Source organism: Nycticebus coucang, chromosome 5 (assembly GCF_027406575.1).
Source record: "Nycticebus coucang isolate mNycCou1 chromosome 5, mNycCou1.pri, whole genome shotgun sequence".
NCBI classification, from domain to species: domain Eukaryota; kingdom Metazoa; phylum Chordata; class Mammalia; order Primates; family Lorisidae; genus Nycticebus; species Nycticebus coucang.
Genome location: NC_069784.1, coordinates 54,248,768 through 54,262,000, shown reverse-complemented (window position 1 = coordinate 54,262,000; position 13,233 = coordinate 54,248,768). Strand labels below are relative to the sequence as shown.

The 13,233-nt window shown below is 51.2% G+C and overlaps 1 protein-coding gene across 6 annotated transcripts; it reads right to left on the bottom strand.

Moving 5' to 3' along the window:
• Window positions 1-7,357: 7,357 nt before the first annotated feature.
• ECM1 (extracellular matrix protein 1) lies at window positions 7,358-13,103 on the bottom strand. Of its 6 annotated transcripts, XM_053590736.1 has the most exons (10): window positions 12,905-13,103; window positions 11,520-11,582; window positions 11,166-11,267; window positions 10,935-11,015; window positions 10,756-10,839; window positions 9,678-10,000; window positions 9,038-9,412; window positions 8,339-8,559; window positions 8,093-8,180; window positions 7,358-7,674 (listed from the first exon to the last, which is right to left on the bottom strand). In XM_053590736.1, exons 1-10 carry the CDS (start codon window positions 12,972-12,974, stop codon window positions 7,444-7,446), a joined length of 1,638 nt encoding a protein of 545 aa, XP_053446711.1. In that variant the 5' UTR covers window positions 12,975-13,103; the 3' UTR covers window positions 7,358-7,443. The 6 variants fall into 6 exon arrangements, with proteins under 6 accessions (XP_053446711.1, XP_053446709.1, XP_053446712.1 ...); XM_053590734.1 differs by lacking the exon at window positions 11,520-11,582 and having other exon boundaries at window positions 12,905-13,101; XM_053590737.1 differs by lacking the exon at window positions 9,038-9,412 and having other exon boundaries at window positions 12,905-13,100.
• Between the last annotated feature and the right edge of the window lie 130 nt (window positions 13,104-13,233).

The window sequence follows — 13,233 nt, the reverse complement described above, 5'->3', positions numbered from 1 at the left end:
TATTTATTTTTTTTTTTTTTTGTAGAGACAGAGTCTCACTTTATGGCCCTCGGTAGAGTGCCGTGGCCTCACACAGCTCACAGCAACCTCCAACTCCTGGGCTTAAGCGATTCTCTTGCCTCAGCCTCCCGAGTAGCTGGGACTACAGGCGCCCGCCACAACGCCCGGCTATTTTTTGGTTGCAGTTTGGCTGGGGCCGGGTTTGAACCCGCCACTCTTGGTTTATGGGGCTGGCGCCTTACCGACTGAGCCACAGGCGCCGCCCCCTATTTATTTATTTTTAAAGCCTAGTCAAGTGAAGTAATGAGAGTCAAAAGGAAACAAAGGAATCTATAATGGTTGTGATCAATTAGTTGTAAACACCACTGCACTCAGATCAGTCCTGGATACTTTTTTTCTCTTTTGCCTATCATGTCACTAGCTTAATGGATGCTCTTTCTTGACTTGGCTAGTTGTTGCAGGGAGGTTGATTTTATGATAGTCTATTGGGCTGGGTGGGACACGGTGGCTCACGCATGCAATCCCAGCACTCTGGGAGTCCAAGATGGGTGGATGGCTTGAGCTCAGGAGTTCAAGACCAGCCTGAGCAACAGGAAGACCTGTCTTTACTAAAAATAGAAAAAACTAGCCAGGCGTGTAACTCCGGAGGCTGAGGCAGGAGGATCGCTTGTGCCCAGGAGTTTGAAGTTGCTGTGAGCTAAGAGGTCATGGCACTCTACCCAGGGTGACAAAGTGAGACTGTCTTTTTTTTTTTTTTTTGTAGAGACAGAGTCTCACTGTACCACCCTCGGGTAGAGTGCCATGACGTCACAGGGCCCACAGCAACCTCTAACTCCTGGGCTTAGGCGATTCTCTTGCCTCAGCCTCCAGAGCAGCTGGGACTACAGGCGCCCACCACAACGCCCGGCTATTTTTATGTTGCAGTTTGGCCGGGGGTGGGTTTGAACCCACCACCCTTGGCATATGGGGCCGGCGCCCTACTCACCGAGCCACAGGCGCTGCCCAGTGAGACTGTCTTAAAAAAAAAAAAAAAAGAAAGAAAGAAAATTATTTTAAAATTCAACAAGAACAAAATACTGAAGGCCTGGAAGAGGATGGCTTGAACTAGACCCACCTGGGCCATGGGGAGAGCAGTATTATCACAGTCCTTGAGCACAAAAGAATCTGAGGGACTGAACGTAGAACAATCTCAGTTCTGGGTGCTTAGAAGACCAGGGGAAGAGTGATGAAGTCAGGGACGGTGTAGAGTCTCAGGGTGGAAGGCTGTGGTAGCCACATGGGGGTATTCTGGACTGTCCTTCCCATTGTTTTTTTTTTTTTTTTTTTAGAGACAGAGTTTCACTTTATCACCCTCAGTAGAGTGCTATGGCATCACCGCTCACAGCAACCTCCAACTCCTGGGTTTAGGCGATTCTCTTGCCTCAGCCTCCCAAGTAGCTGGGACTACAGGCGCCCACCACAACGCCTGGCTATTTTTTTGTTGCAATTTGGCCGGGGCTGGGTTTGAACCCACCACCCTTGGTATATGGGGCCGGCACCTACTCACTGAGCCACAGGCGCTGCCCTTTCCCATTGTTCTGACCAGTGGAAAGTCACCGAGTTTTTTATTTTGTTTTTCCTTTTTTCTAGGAGATATCATGAAGGAACACCAAGAGATTTAAAATGGCAAATGGCCTGCTCAAGTCCATTTCCTGGTCGTCCTGTCTGGAGCATGTGGGAAGAGACTGGACAGGGTCAGGAGGAGCCAGGGGACTAGTCAGGAGACTGCTTCAATAATCCTGAGGCTTGGCCTGAGGTGCAGGCAGTGAAGAGGTGAGAGCATGGCATTCCTGTGCCCTATTTGCATTCAACAACTCTGGTCAACTCTAGGCTGCAGTGAATCTCAACACTGCAATGGTATCTTGTGTACCCTGTCATATACTGTTCCCCACTACACACAGCACACACATACTTATGTACGTACATGTTTGTACATGCATTATGTGTACAGAGTCAGGCACGCAAAACCAAAGACACTGTATTTTATGGGTGAGTTAGGGATTTTCAGAGGTTGATTATATAATTTTTGCCTTATATACTTACTGACTTAAAACCTAACTCTAGTGTAAGGTACAATTCCACTGTTATAGGCTAAAAGCCTATATGCTCTGTGCCCAAGTGGCCTGAGAAAAGAGTTTAAGATTTCTTGCTGCACTAGGTTTCGTTGTAGGCCTGGCGACTTCCGAATGTGGCTGTTAAGCCTGGGGGCATTGGAGCAAAAACTCCACTCCCAGAGATACCGCCTAGAGGCTGATACATGCAAGTCATGTAATCAATATGCTGTACGGCCTCCGGACCATGGTTAAGTGAGATACTAAGTTCTGCCCATCAGGTTGTTATGGGTTTCCAGAGATTTTAAGGAACAATCTACCCTTTCTTTCTTTTTTTTGACACAGAGCCTCAAGCTATCACCCTGGGTAGAGAGCCATGGCGTCACAGCTCACAGCAACCTCCAACTCCTGGGCTCAAGCGATTCTCCTGCCCCCGCCTCCCAAGTAGCTGGGACTACAGGCGTCCGCCACAACACCCAGCTATTTTTTGGTTGCAGTCGTCGTTGTTTGGCGGGGATGGCTGGATTCGAACCCACCAGGTCAGGTGTATGTGGCTGGCGCCTTAGCCGCTTGAGCCACAGGCACCGAGCCAAGCTACTCTTTCTTTTTTTGTGTGGTTTTTGGCCGGGGCTGAGTTTGAACCCGCCACCTCCGGCATATGGGACCAGCGCCCTACTCCTTGAGCCACAGGCGCTGCCCTGCTACTCTTTCTTTATTGTGATCTTGTGGTTTATCGGTTCACAAGCAAAGCAGCTAACGTATGACTCATGTGATAGTTATTTTGGGTTAGGAAAATGTATATTAGTTAATCAGCAGGCACCAAGAAAAAGTTAATCGGATTTTACCATATGTTTTGGTGTGATTATAGATCAACAGTGTGTACGTGACTAGCTGGCTGGAAATAAAGAATATCGCTACTTGCCATCATGGACTTGTAGCCGTTTCTTGTTTTCATACTATTTCAGGAGCGGGCTTTACACCTGTAACGCCAGTCACTCCACTCACACGCTGTGATGTGTTTTTATTTTTTGCAGTTTTTGGCCAGAGCCCGGTTTGAATCCACCACCTCCTGTATATGGGGCTGGCACCCTACTCACTCACTGAGCCATAAGCACTGCCCTCTACAATTAATTTATTGCTATATTTTCTTCCTCACATCTTTCCACTATACCCAGATGAGTTTTTTTTTTTTTTTTTATTGTTGGGGATTCATTGAAGGTACAAAAAACCAGATTACACTGATTGCATTTGTTAGGTACAGTCCCTCTTATAATTGTGTCTTGCCCCCAAAAGGTGTGTTACACATCAATACCCCCAGCCCTGTGAATTCATTTTTGAACAAGCTGAATTTGTGATATTTAAAAGTCATCCTAGTGTCATCTCTAATAGGAAGCTACTCTGTAGTACAAAGGATATTCATTAATCATTTATTTTTGAGACAAGGTTTCACTCTGTTGCCCGGTGTCATCATAGCTCATTGCAGCCTCAAACTCCCGGGCTCAAGTGATCCTCCGCCTCTGCCTCCTAAGTAGCTGGGACTACAGGCATGTGACACCACACCTGGCTAATTTTTAAATTTTTTGTAGAGGTAGAGTCTTACTATGTTGCCCAGGCCTGGTCTCAAAACTCCTGGCCTGAAGTGATCCTCCTGCCTTGGTCTCCCAAAGTGCTGGGACTACTGGCATAAGCCACTGTGCCTCGGAAGTACACTTAAAGAGGAAGCTACTCCCTTTCTTCACTTCCATTCACACTCAGTTCCCTAGAATCTATTCCCCAAAGGTCCCACCTCCTAATACCACAGTATTAGGATTTCAACATATGAATTTTGGGGCATACAAACATTCTGTCCATAATAACATCTGCATTAGTTACTCAAGCCTGAAAGTGGGGGTCCTCCTAGACAGCTCCCCAAGCAAAGAAGTTCTTGGGGAACTTCTCCCATCTCCTAAATAGCTTTTTATTTATTTATTTTGTAGAGACAGAGTCTTACTTTATCACCCTCGGTAGAGTGCCATGGCATCACACAGCTCACAGCAACCTCCAACTCCTGGGCTTAGGCGATTCTCCTGCCTCAGCCTCCCGAGTAGCTGGAACTACAGGCGCCTGCCAGAACACCTGGCTATTTTTTTGTTGCAGTTTGGCAGGGGCTGGGTTTGAACCCACCACCCTCAGTATACGGGGCCAGCACCCTACCCAATGAGCCACAGGTGCTGCCCCTAAATAGCTTTTTAAAGCTAAAGAATCCCATCTCCTAACTTTTTTTTAATGTCCCCTCCTGCTTCATTCCCTCTACCATTAACGAAGTTCAGAGTCTCAGAACTTCCACCATTTCAACCTCTGAACTGGTCCCCATCCCTACCCTCATCTATTCCTGTTTGTCTATCCATCTAATGGGTCTTTAAAAAAAACAAACACCGTTCACATTGTTTTTCCTTCACAATCCTTCAAAGGTGCATATCCTCAGGTTGGCATGACTTGGAAATTTCTTTTTTTTTTTTTTTTTTGTAGAGACAGAGTCTCACTGTACCACCCTTGGGTAGAGTGCCGTGGCATCACACAGCTCACAGCAACCTCTAACTCTTGGGCTTACGCGATTCTCTTGCCTCAGCCTCCCGAGCAGCTGGGACTACAGGCGCCCGCCACAACGCCCGGCTATTTTTTTTTTATTGCAGTTTGGCCGGGGCTGGGTTTGAACCCGCCACCCTCGGCATATGGGGCCGGCGCCCTACTCACTGAGCCACAGGCGCCGCCCAGACTTGGAAATTTCTTCAAGATCTTCCAGAAAGCAGAACTAAGCCTAAGTTTTCAACCTCATATTTAGCTACTCCCCACAGGAGTGGTGTATTTCTTTTTTTTTCTTTCGTATTATTGAATGGGAATCTCGCTGTGAGGTCCCAGCTAGAGTACGGCGTCAGTATAGCTCACAGCAACCCAAGATCCTGGGCTCGAGGGATCCTCCTGCCTCAGCCTCCACAGTAGCTGGGACTACATGTGTGTAACACGACGTCCAGCTAGTGCGGGGAACATTCTTGAAATGTACCACAATCCCTAAAATAAATAAAGGAATAAAAGAAAACCACAATCCCGTGTCACTGCCTCCTTCAGGAAGACCTCCCTGAAGGTCAGGCTGGGTGGCTCTCAGAGAATTCTTAGATACCCAAGTTTCCAGAGACTAACGTCCTTGAGGACGGTGTTTTAGTCCTCTTTACAGCTGGAATACTTTTAGCACTCTGCCTTACACAAAAAGGACCCTGGACCCTTTGATTACTTGAGCTGAATTTCGCATCCATCCGACTGTGTACAGCCTTCCTTGCCTGCTCAAGCCTGAATTCCTCGATGAGGCGTTCCCTGGCCCATCCAACTAGTTATAAGGTGTGACTCCTTCATCCACCGTCCCCGACTTTAACAAATTATGGTTTAGTAGTTTACACAACCACCTGCCGTAAACGCTAACACTTTCATTTTTCTCGCTAACAGTTGTACCCATCTTCCAGGCTCTGGCCAAACTCACCTCCTCCATTTCCCCATCCGCCGGTCCCTAGAGAGGACTCTTCCCTTAGCTCAGCCTGTGACGCGTCTATCTAGTACTCCCTATTCGGCGGCCACAGCCGCCCTCCCCCGCAGACTGCAAACCGCAGGGGTCGGGACGCTGGCCGCTAGCCTCGAAGCCCCCTCCCCACAGATGCGGTCCTAAAGCAGCTCCAGGAAATCCGGCGAAAACAGCACGCTCTAGACTTTGGTCTCCGCCAGCGGATTCGAAGGCCCTGAAAAAGCGGGTTCCCGGAGACTGAGGGCTCGACCCAGGCCGGGGGGCCGCGGGCGCGCGGGGGCGAGAAGCAGCTCAGGCCAGGCCCGACGCCCACGCAGGCGCAGAGGCGGCCTCGAGCACGTGACTCGTGAGCCGCGGGCGAGGCGGGGCGCCGCTAGCTGGCGTGCAGCCGCTCGCCGGGCAGGTTTGTTCCGGGGCTGCTTAGTTGGATGCCGCCAACCGGCCCCCAGTAAATAAGCAAATCAATAGAAGTCTGTGAGGAGGCGAGAGCGGCGGGTGTCTTTTGAGAGCTTACTGAGGCCCAGCTTGTCCTTGGCTGGGGCAGGACTGCGGTGCTCCGCTCACCCTCTCCGCCAGAACTGGGCTGGAGGAGCCCGGCTTTCTGGAACGTTGTCTTGGCCACAGTCTCAGAGGATTCGTCTGTCTGGACCCGCTTCTGTCAGTTCCACCCTTGAGCTGGGACTCCTGGGGACAGCTGTGAGAGTTCCCTGTCACCGCCACCCTCTGTTTCAGCACTCGGGCCACTGTCCCTTCCCTCTGGCACGACGCTCTCCCACCTGAGCTCCCTGGCTCCTTCCTGGGTAGCTGCAAATCCATCACATCCTCTACTTGAAACTGCTGGGGCTGCCAAGGTCTGTCTTAGACCCTGCTGATGAGGCAGTGGTGACCAGCTCCAGGTTCCAGACATCCGGAGGGCCACCAAAGAGCCTTTCAGCCTTGATGCTTGTGCACAAACTGCCCCTGACCCTCCACTGCTATCCTGGATAATCACCCTCAGCCCCAGAGGCTTCTCCCTGGGCACCCTCACTGGCCGGGGCCCTGCTCCCAGCCCCTACGGGAGGGCGGCACGTGCTAGGCTTGTGGACTGTGAACAGAAGGGGCTGTGTGTTTCTGGTGTGTACCCCCCCCCCCCAAGTTTAGCACAGCACATACAGATAGGAGTTCAATAAATGGGTGTTGAAGGAACCAAGTATGGGCTGTGGCATTTGTTTTGTTTTGAGACAGTCTCACTATGTCACCCTCTGTAGAGCACTGTAACATAGCAGCTCACAGCAACCTCCAACTCTTGGGCTTAAGAGACCCTCTTGCCTCAGCCTCCCAAGTAGCTAGGACTACAGGCACCGGTCACAATGCGTGGCTATTTTTTTGTTGCAGCTAGTTAGCTGGCCTGGGCCGGGTTTGAACTCGCCACCCTCCATGTATGTGGCTGGGTCCGTGACCACTGTGCTACAGACCCAGAGCTGAATGGGCTGTGGCATTTTGGGGGCGCCTCACTGAGGCTATGAAACCTATCCATTTCGCCTTGAATCCTGATAGCCATCTAACAAGGTGGCATTCCTTTTAAGACATTTGAATAAATTTAAGATGACAAATAGTGAAATCAAGTCCTTTAGTTTTGGTCTTAGCACCCAGCCTGTGGGACAGCTGTACAGTTGCGGGAAAGAAACCCAGGCAGACTGAGGAGGCATGTTTGGTGTGTGCTAAAGACAATGAGGACTCCAGATCCAAGAGGTGTTTACTATAATGAGTGCTGAGAAGGGTGGGGCAGGGCGGAGTTCCCCCCATCCAAAGCTCTGGGGTGACTCATTCTGCCTTGGGCTCAAGGGTGGAACTGATTTTTGTTCCCCCAGTTGGGCCCTGCTCCCCCTGGCCCTTGGCATTCCCAGTGTCTCCAGCCACTAGAGCCACATTCCTCAGATAATTGGTGTTGAAGCAGTTGACCTGTTCATCCCCAGGATTCAGGTCACAGCAGAAAGCAGGGTCTCGCCAGAAGTTACGTCGGGGACCACAGAGATCATTGATGAAGGCTAATTTCTGATGAAAGAGAAGAGTGAAACAGATGATAGGGGAGGGGTGGTCAGAGGTCAGATGCTGGATACTTGGGTGCCCAAAGTTGTTCTTCCATCAGCTTCTGCTTTCCCTCTGGATGCCTTCTGGGGGCTCACAGAGTGCAAGGCTGCCTTGCACAGCTGGATTCCTTGTGACTGACAGATGTGCACATCTGGAAATGCCAGAAGCTTGAGGCCCAGAGAAGGCATACATAGGCACTTAGGAAGAGGGAGAAGGCCAGGTCAGGAACAAAGACTCTGGCAAGAGAAACATCTCCCCACTAGTCCTTGTTATTCTCTAGAACAGGTTTGAAGCACTAAAGAGAAAGGGTAGCCTGCAGTTCTAGCCTTCTCCCCACTACAATGAATGCCTAGAGACGGTGCCCCCCACTCCACACACACACCTCCTCTTCGGCACAGCAGGCTTGCTCTGGAAATGGCAGTTCACAGCAAGTGGCAGTCATGTTCCGGATCAGCCCAGGAATCTGTTTACTATTTTGGGGCAAAAGAGGCAGCAGTCAGTATCTTTGGGCAACCTCTGGCATCAAAATGATGTTGAGACACCATGATTTATGCTCTTCCCTAGGGTATCCCAGAAGGGAGGTTTTTGGGAAGGGAAAAGAGTTGAGAAAGAACTGGGTGAGACTCACTGCTTGGTGAGAACTCTTTGTTTCCCACAGAGGTAGCCCATGAGGTTGGGGGAGACTCGGCTGATGTCAACGGTCAGGATGTCCCGGTCATAGTTGGGATATGGAGCCCGACGGGCAAAGCACTCATCTCGAGCAGGGCTAGGAGGGTAGTGGCAACACGAGTAGTGATGGGTCTTTACAGCATGCTCTTGGTCACAGTATCGATCAAGGCTATCCTCCCACTGTGGGCCAGGGACAAGGAAATCAGAAGCCTGGATTCTCTGCCCCTTCTGTCCTGACTATCTACATCCCTTAATGCTCCCAGCTATGAGATGAGGGGCTCCTGGCCCTAAGAGCCAGGAAGGGAGCAAAGAATTAGAGGTCAAGGAGGCAGCTTGGATGCATAGGGTTGGGAGGGTCAAAGCCCAAATGTGGTTCCTAGCTGGCATGGGAGATGAGCTGGAAGAGCAGATGGAGAGGGTCAGGTGAGGCTAGCGCTGGACAGATGGACGGACGGATGGATGTATGGTAGGGTCATGGGTAGACGAGGCCAGGAGTGTAGTATGAAGGCTCAAGATGAACACAATGGATGGAGCCACAAGCAGACGAGCAGATGGATGTGCTCACAGCAGGGAGGCACATGGTTGTACCGACTGGCAGGATCAGAAGTTGGAGATGGCAGGCAGGCAGGCTGGGGATGTGGCTGGGTTGCCCACTTACAGCCTTCCAAGTACAGGTGTGGTTGTCCCCCTGGCGGCAGCAGCGCTGGAACTCCCCCTCCAGCCAGGTCAGAGCCTGCAGCTGCCTTTGGATGGGGTCAGTAGCGGGGAGGATTCGTGGCACAGAGCGGAAGCGTCTCAGGTGGCAGATGTTCTTGATATTGTCCAATGTGGGCACCCCAGGGGGGAAAGGCAGCTCGGGGCCCGAGGAAATACCAGACTGGTGGTCAGGGCAGGCCTGGAGCCGATAGTGTGGCTGGGGAGCTTCCTTCTGGAAGCAGGAGAATCGAGCCTCTCCCTGCCGTTTGCAGCACCAGTGGGCTCGAGTCTTGACCGAGAACTCGGCCTCACAGAACCGGGTCATTGCATCCTCCCACTAGAGCAAGAGGGGTGGGTCAGCCCGGCAGCCCAGTGTCCACATTCCTGCCTTCCTCCCAGGTTCCAGGAAAGGACCCTGGGTAGGACAGCAAGAAGTAGTGGCTGTCCTCTGCTCTCCTAGAATTTTCGGGGGGGACAGGGTAGGGCTAGTGAAGGGGACCTGAAGTTCCTCCATACCCAGGCCTAGGTCACTAGCCCTTAAGACATATACACACTGTCTGGGGGTTAAAGGATACCTCCCCCACCCAGAGTCTAGCCCTTACCACAAGCTTTGCACAGTCCAGGCGGTGTGTATGGCTGTGGCAGCGGCAGCAGCGGGAATATCCAGTCTCCAAGAAATTGAGGGTCTCACCCTGGCGAGTAAGGTGGGAGTAGCCAGACTGTGGTAGGTTCCAGGGGCCATAGAGCACATGCTGGCGGTCAGGAAGGCAGATCTGGTTCAGGTTGTCTGGGGAAGGCCGCCCAGGGGGGAAGCCATCCAGCCGGTGGCTCCAGCCCCCTTTGGATCGACCTTGTTGGCAGTGCTGGGCTGGATTCCAGGTCTCAGGTTCTGGGTGGGATTGGCCCACAAATGCAGCTGGCTTGTCTGGAATTGGGGATGGGGGAACATGTGGAGTAATTAACAAAGAGTTGGGAGGATATATGGGAAACGAAGAAGAAATTAATTATTTTTGGACTAACTAAAAGGAAAAGAAAATTGAGGTGGGAGGGTGGCATCCTCACAGCTTCCCCCTTCACCTTCCCAGTCAGGCCTCTGCCCTATGCTGCTGCCCAAGGCTCAGGGTCCTGGCTTCTCTGCCCAGGGTCCTAAGTGCTAAGACAGGGGATGGACAGATCAAAGCTGTCACTCAACCTCTCTCTGCTTTGGTTGGAAGATCATTTCCTTCTGTGAGAGAGCTGGGTCTACTGTAAAAGTAATAAGAAAAAGTCATGTAGGATGAGCTTCTTCAAAAGAGAGGACTTGGCTAGTTTCCATGTGTAAGGTGGAACTCAGGAGAGAGGAGAGTGAAAATAAATGTCATTTTTTTTTTTTTTGGTGGTTTTTGGCCGGGGCTGGGTTTGAAACCGCCACCTCCAGCATATGGGACCGGCACCCTACTCCTTGAGCCACAGGCGCTGCCCTAAAATAAATGTCATTTTATGTCATCTAATCACATAACTTCATAAAATAGGTATTTTCCCTCAATTTTACAGATGAAGAAACTAAGACTTGGAGTGGGTAACTTCCTCAAAGTTACACAACTAGTAAGTGGCAGAGCCTGCCATCTTGCCTAGCTCCAAAGCTATGGGGGAAGACTGTGGGGTTTATGTGGGTGGGTAAAGAGGAGATGGGGTTGTTACCTTCTTTCTGTTCAATAGAGAGTTGAGGAGGGGGCAGGTTTTCTTTTTGGGCAGAGATGGCTTCCTGAGGGTGAGGGAGGTCTGCTGTAAGATAGAGGTGAGGGCACAAGGGAGCATGGATCAGACGTGTCAGCAAGACCTACAGTGGAATGGTGGCAAGGGAATAGGCAAGTACTCACCTGTCTTTTCAAAAGGGACTTGGGGAGGGGGCACCTCTTCCTCTTGGACAGGGATGGCTTCCTGAGGGGGAAGGGGCTGCACTACAGAAGGGGGAATGTGTGAGCAGCCCACCCTTTCTCCTAGCCAGGGCCAGGAGAGGGGCGAGGCCTCTTCCCTCCTCTCTGAAGAGCAGGAGGGAAGCTGGATCAGAAACCTGGATGGTAACTGAGAAGGATGTGTGGTGGCCTTACCTTCACTCTGTCCCTCCAAGGGAGGGCCCTGCTGAGAGGCATCAGGGTGATCCATGGGGAGGCTTTGGCTCAGGGGTGGAGAGGGCGGTGCTGCATAGCCAACTAGAGGCAAGAGGAGAGATGGTTAGAGCCCACAGCTCCTTCTGGGCTCCCAATCCGATCCTGCTCCCACAAATGCTTATTATTTCTTTATTTATTTGAGACAGAGTCTTACTTTGTTGCCCTCAATTGAGTGCCATGGGGTCATTTTAGCTCACAGCAACCTCAAACTCTGGGGCCCAAGTGACCCGCTTGCCTCAGCCTCTTGAACAGCTGGGATAGGGTGTATGCCACCGTGCCTGGCCCTAAACCTACCTTCGTGAAAGTGCTGCATAAAGTGCTCTGGCCTCAGCTCCCTCTGCCCTGGAGCCTTGAGGCCTGGAGGGAGGAAGGGACAATTATTGGGGTCCCTTTCCTGACCCTGAGGAGGGCTGAGGAGGCCATGGAGGTCAAGAGTGTAGGAGAGACAACCGAGACATGAGAATCCCTGGTGTGGACCTGTCTTATGCCCCCACCCCCAAACACTCCTAGACATGCCCTAGTTTCTGACAAAGCTTGTGACATTCTGTAGCTCTATCTCTGCCTGGCTCAGAGGCTGGACCTAAAGGGAATTATTGAGGAGCGAGGCCCTAATTTCCTCTGCTAGTGTCTTTTCCCCGGGAATTTTGGGTGGTTTTCCTCATAGCCTCTGCAGTGAGGTTTCTCTGGCTTTCAGAGGAAAATGTCCAGACTTGAGCTGGTTGGAACTTCACCTGCCCACCTCCTCCTCCAGGCCCTAGAAATGTTTTTGAACATCTTTCTGATAAGGAGCCCATCTAGAAGTTGAAGTGTCCCCCCTTCAGTTAGTCTCAACTCCTCCTCAGTTCAGGTCTCAATTTAGGACCTGAGGGACTATGACAGGCACTTATAGTGGATCTACAGGCACAAAAGACCAGGAACAAAGGCTTCAGAGATACAGACTAGACCTATTGACATTCTCTCAAAATGTTTTGTTCAGACATCAAAGCAGATAAAGATCAGTCGCCCTGTGAGAAAAGGCAAAACAAGTAAGAAAACAAAATGAAAAAGAAATAGTATATGATCTATGTGTATATGACTTAATAAAAAGAAATAAATAAAAGGAAACTAGAAAAAAAAATAGCAGATGAAGAATGGCATATGTATGGCAGCGCCTGTGGCTCAAGGAGTAGGGTGCCGGTCCCATATGCCGGAGGTGGCGGGTTCAAACCCAGCCCTGGCCAAAAACCACAAAAAAAAAAAAAAAAAAAAAAAGAATGGCATATGTGCTAGGTAGGTGAGTCTGTGGATGCTTCTCCACCCTGTCACCAGACAGGACTCAGTCAAGGCTCCCAAGTTTGCCAGTCAGGTTTGAGCAGCCTGAGGGGCCCTTTTCCCTCCACAAACATCCTACCTGCCTGATGGCATCCTCCTTGGCAGAGGTCCCTTCCTCTGAATCCACCCAACCCCACAGTTGTCAACTTGACTCCGATTTGATGTTTCTTGGCAGCAGCTTCTAGGAGTCCCTGCCCCCACTTCCCTGGCTAAAGGCTCCAGTGTCCCAATGTCCTTGCAGGCCTGCCCAGCAGAGGGAGGCCAAGTGGAGAAGGATTGCTGGGGATGAGCTGTCTGGGATGCCTAGACCTGACTCCACCTGTGCTGACTGAGACACCTTCCCAAGTGCTGACCCCCTCACTACTCACCACCCTCGGAGGCAACAAAAGCCACAGCCAAACAGGCCAAGACCAAGGCTGCTCTGGACATAGTCCCCATCCTGGGGTAAAGTCTGGTCACTGGCCACCTCAAAGGTGGGTTCTCTGGCAGATCTGGACTGGAAGGGCCAAGCTGCTGAAGCCTTCTTCTCTGGTTGTTGTTACTGCTGCTGTGAACCTCAGGCCAGCTCCTTCTCCTTCTTATATGGCTATCTCCCGCCCTCCTCAGCTTCCTGCCATGACTCAGTCCCAGCTGCTCCTCCCAGTCAGCCACTCCTCCCAAAGTCACCCTGAAGCCTCCTGAGAGGATTGAGAAGAAT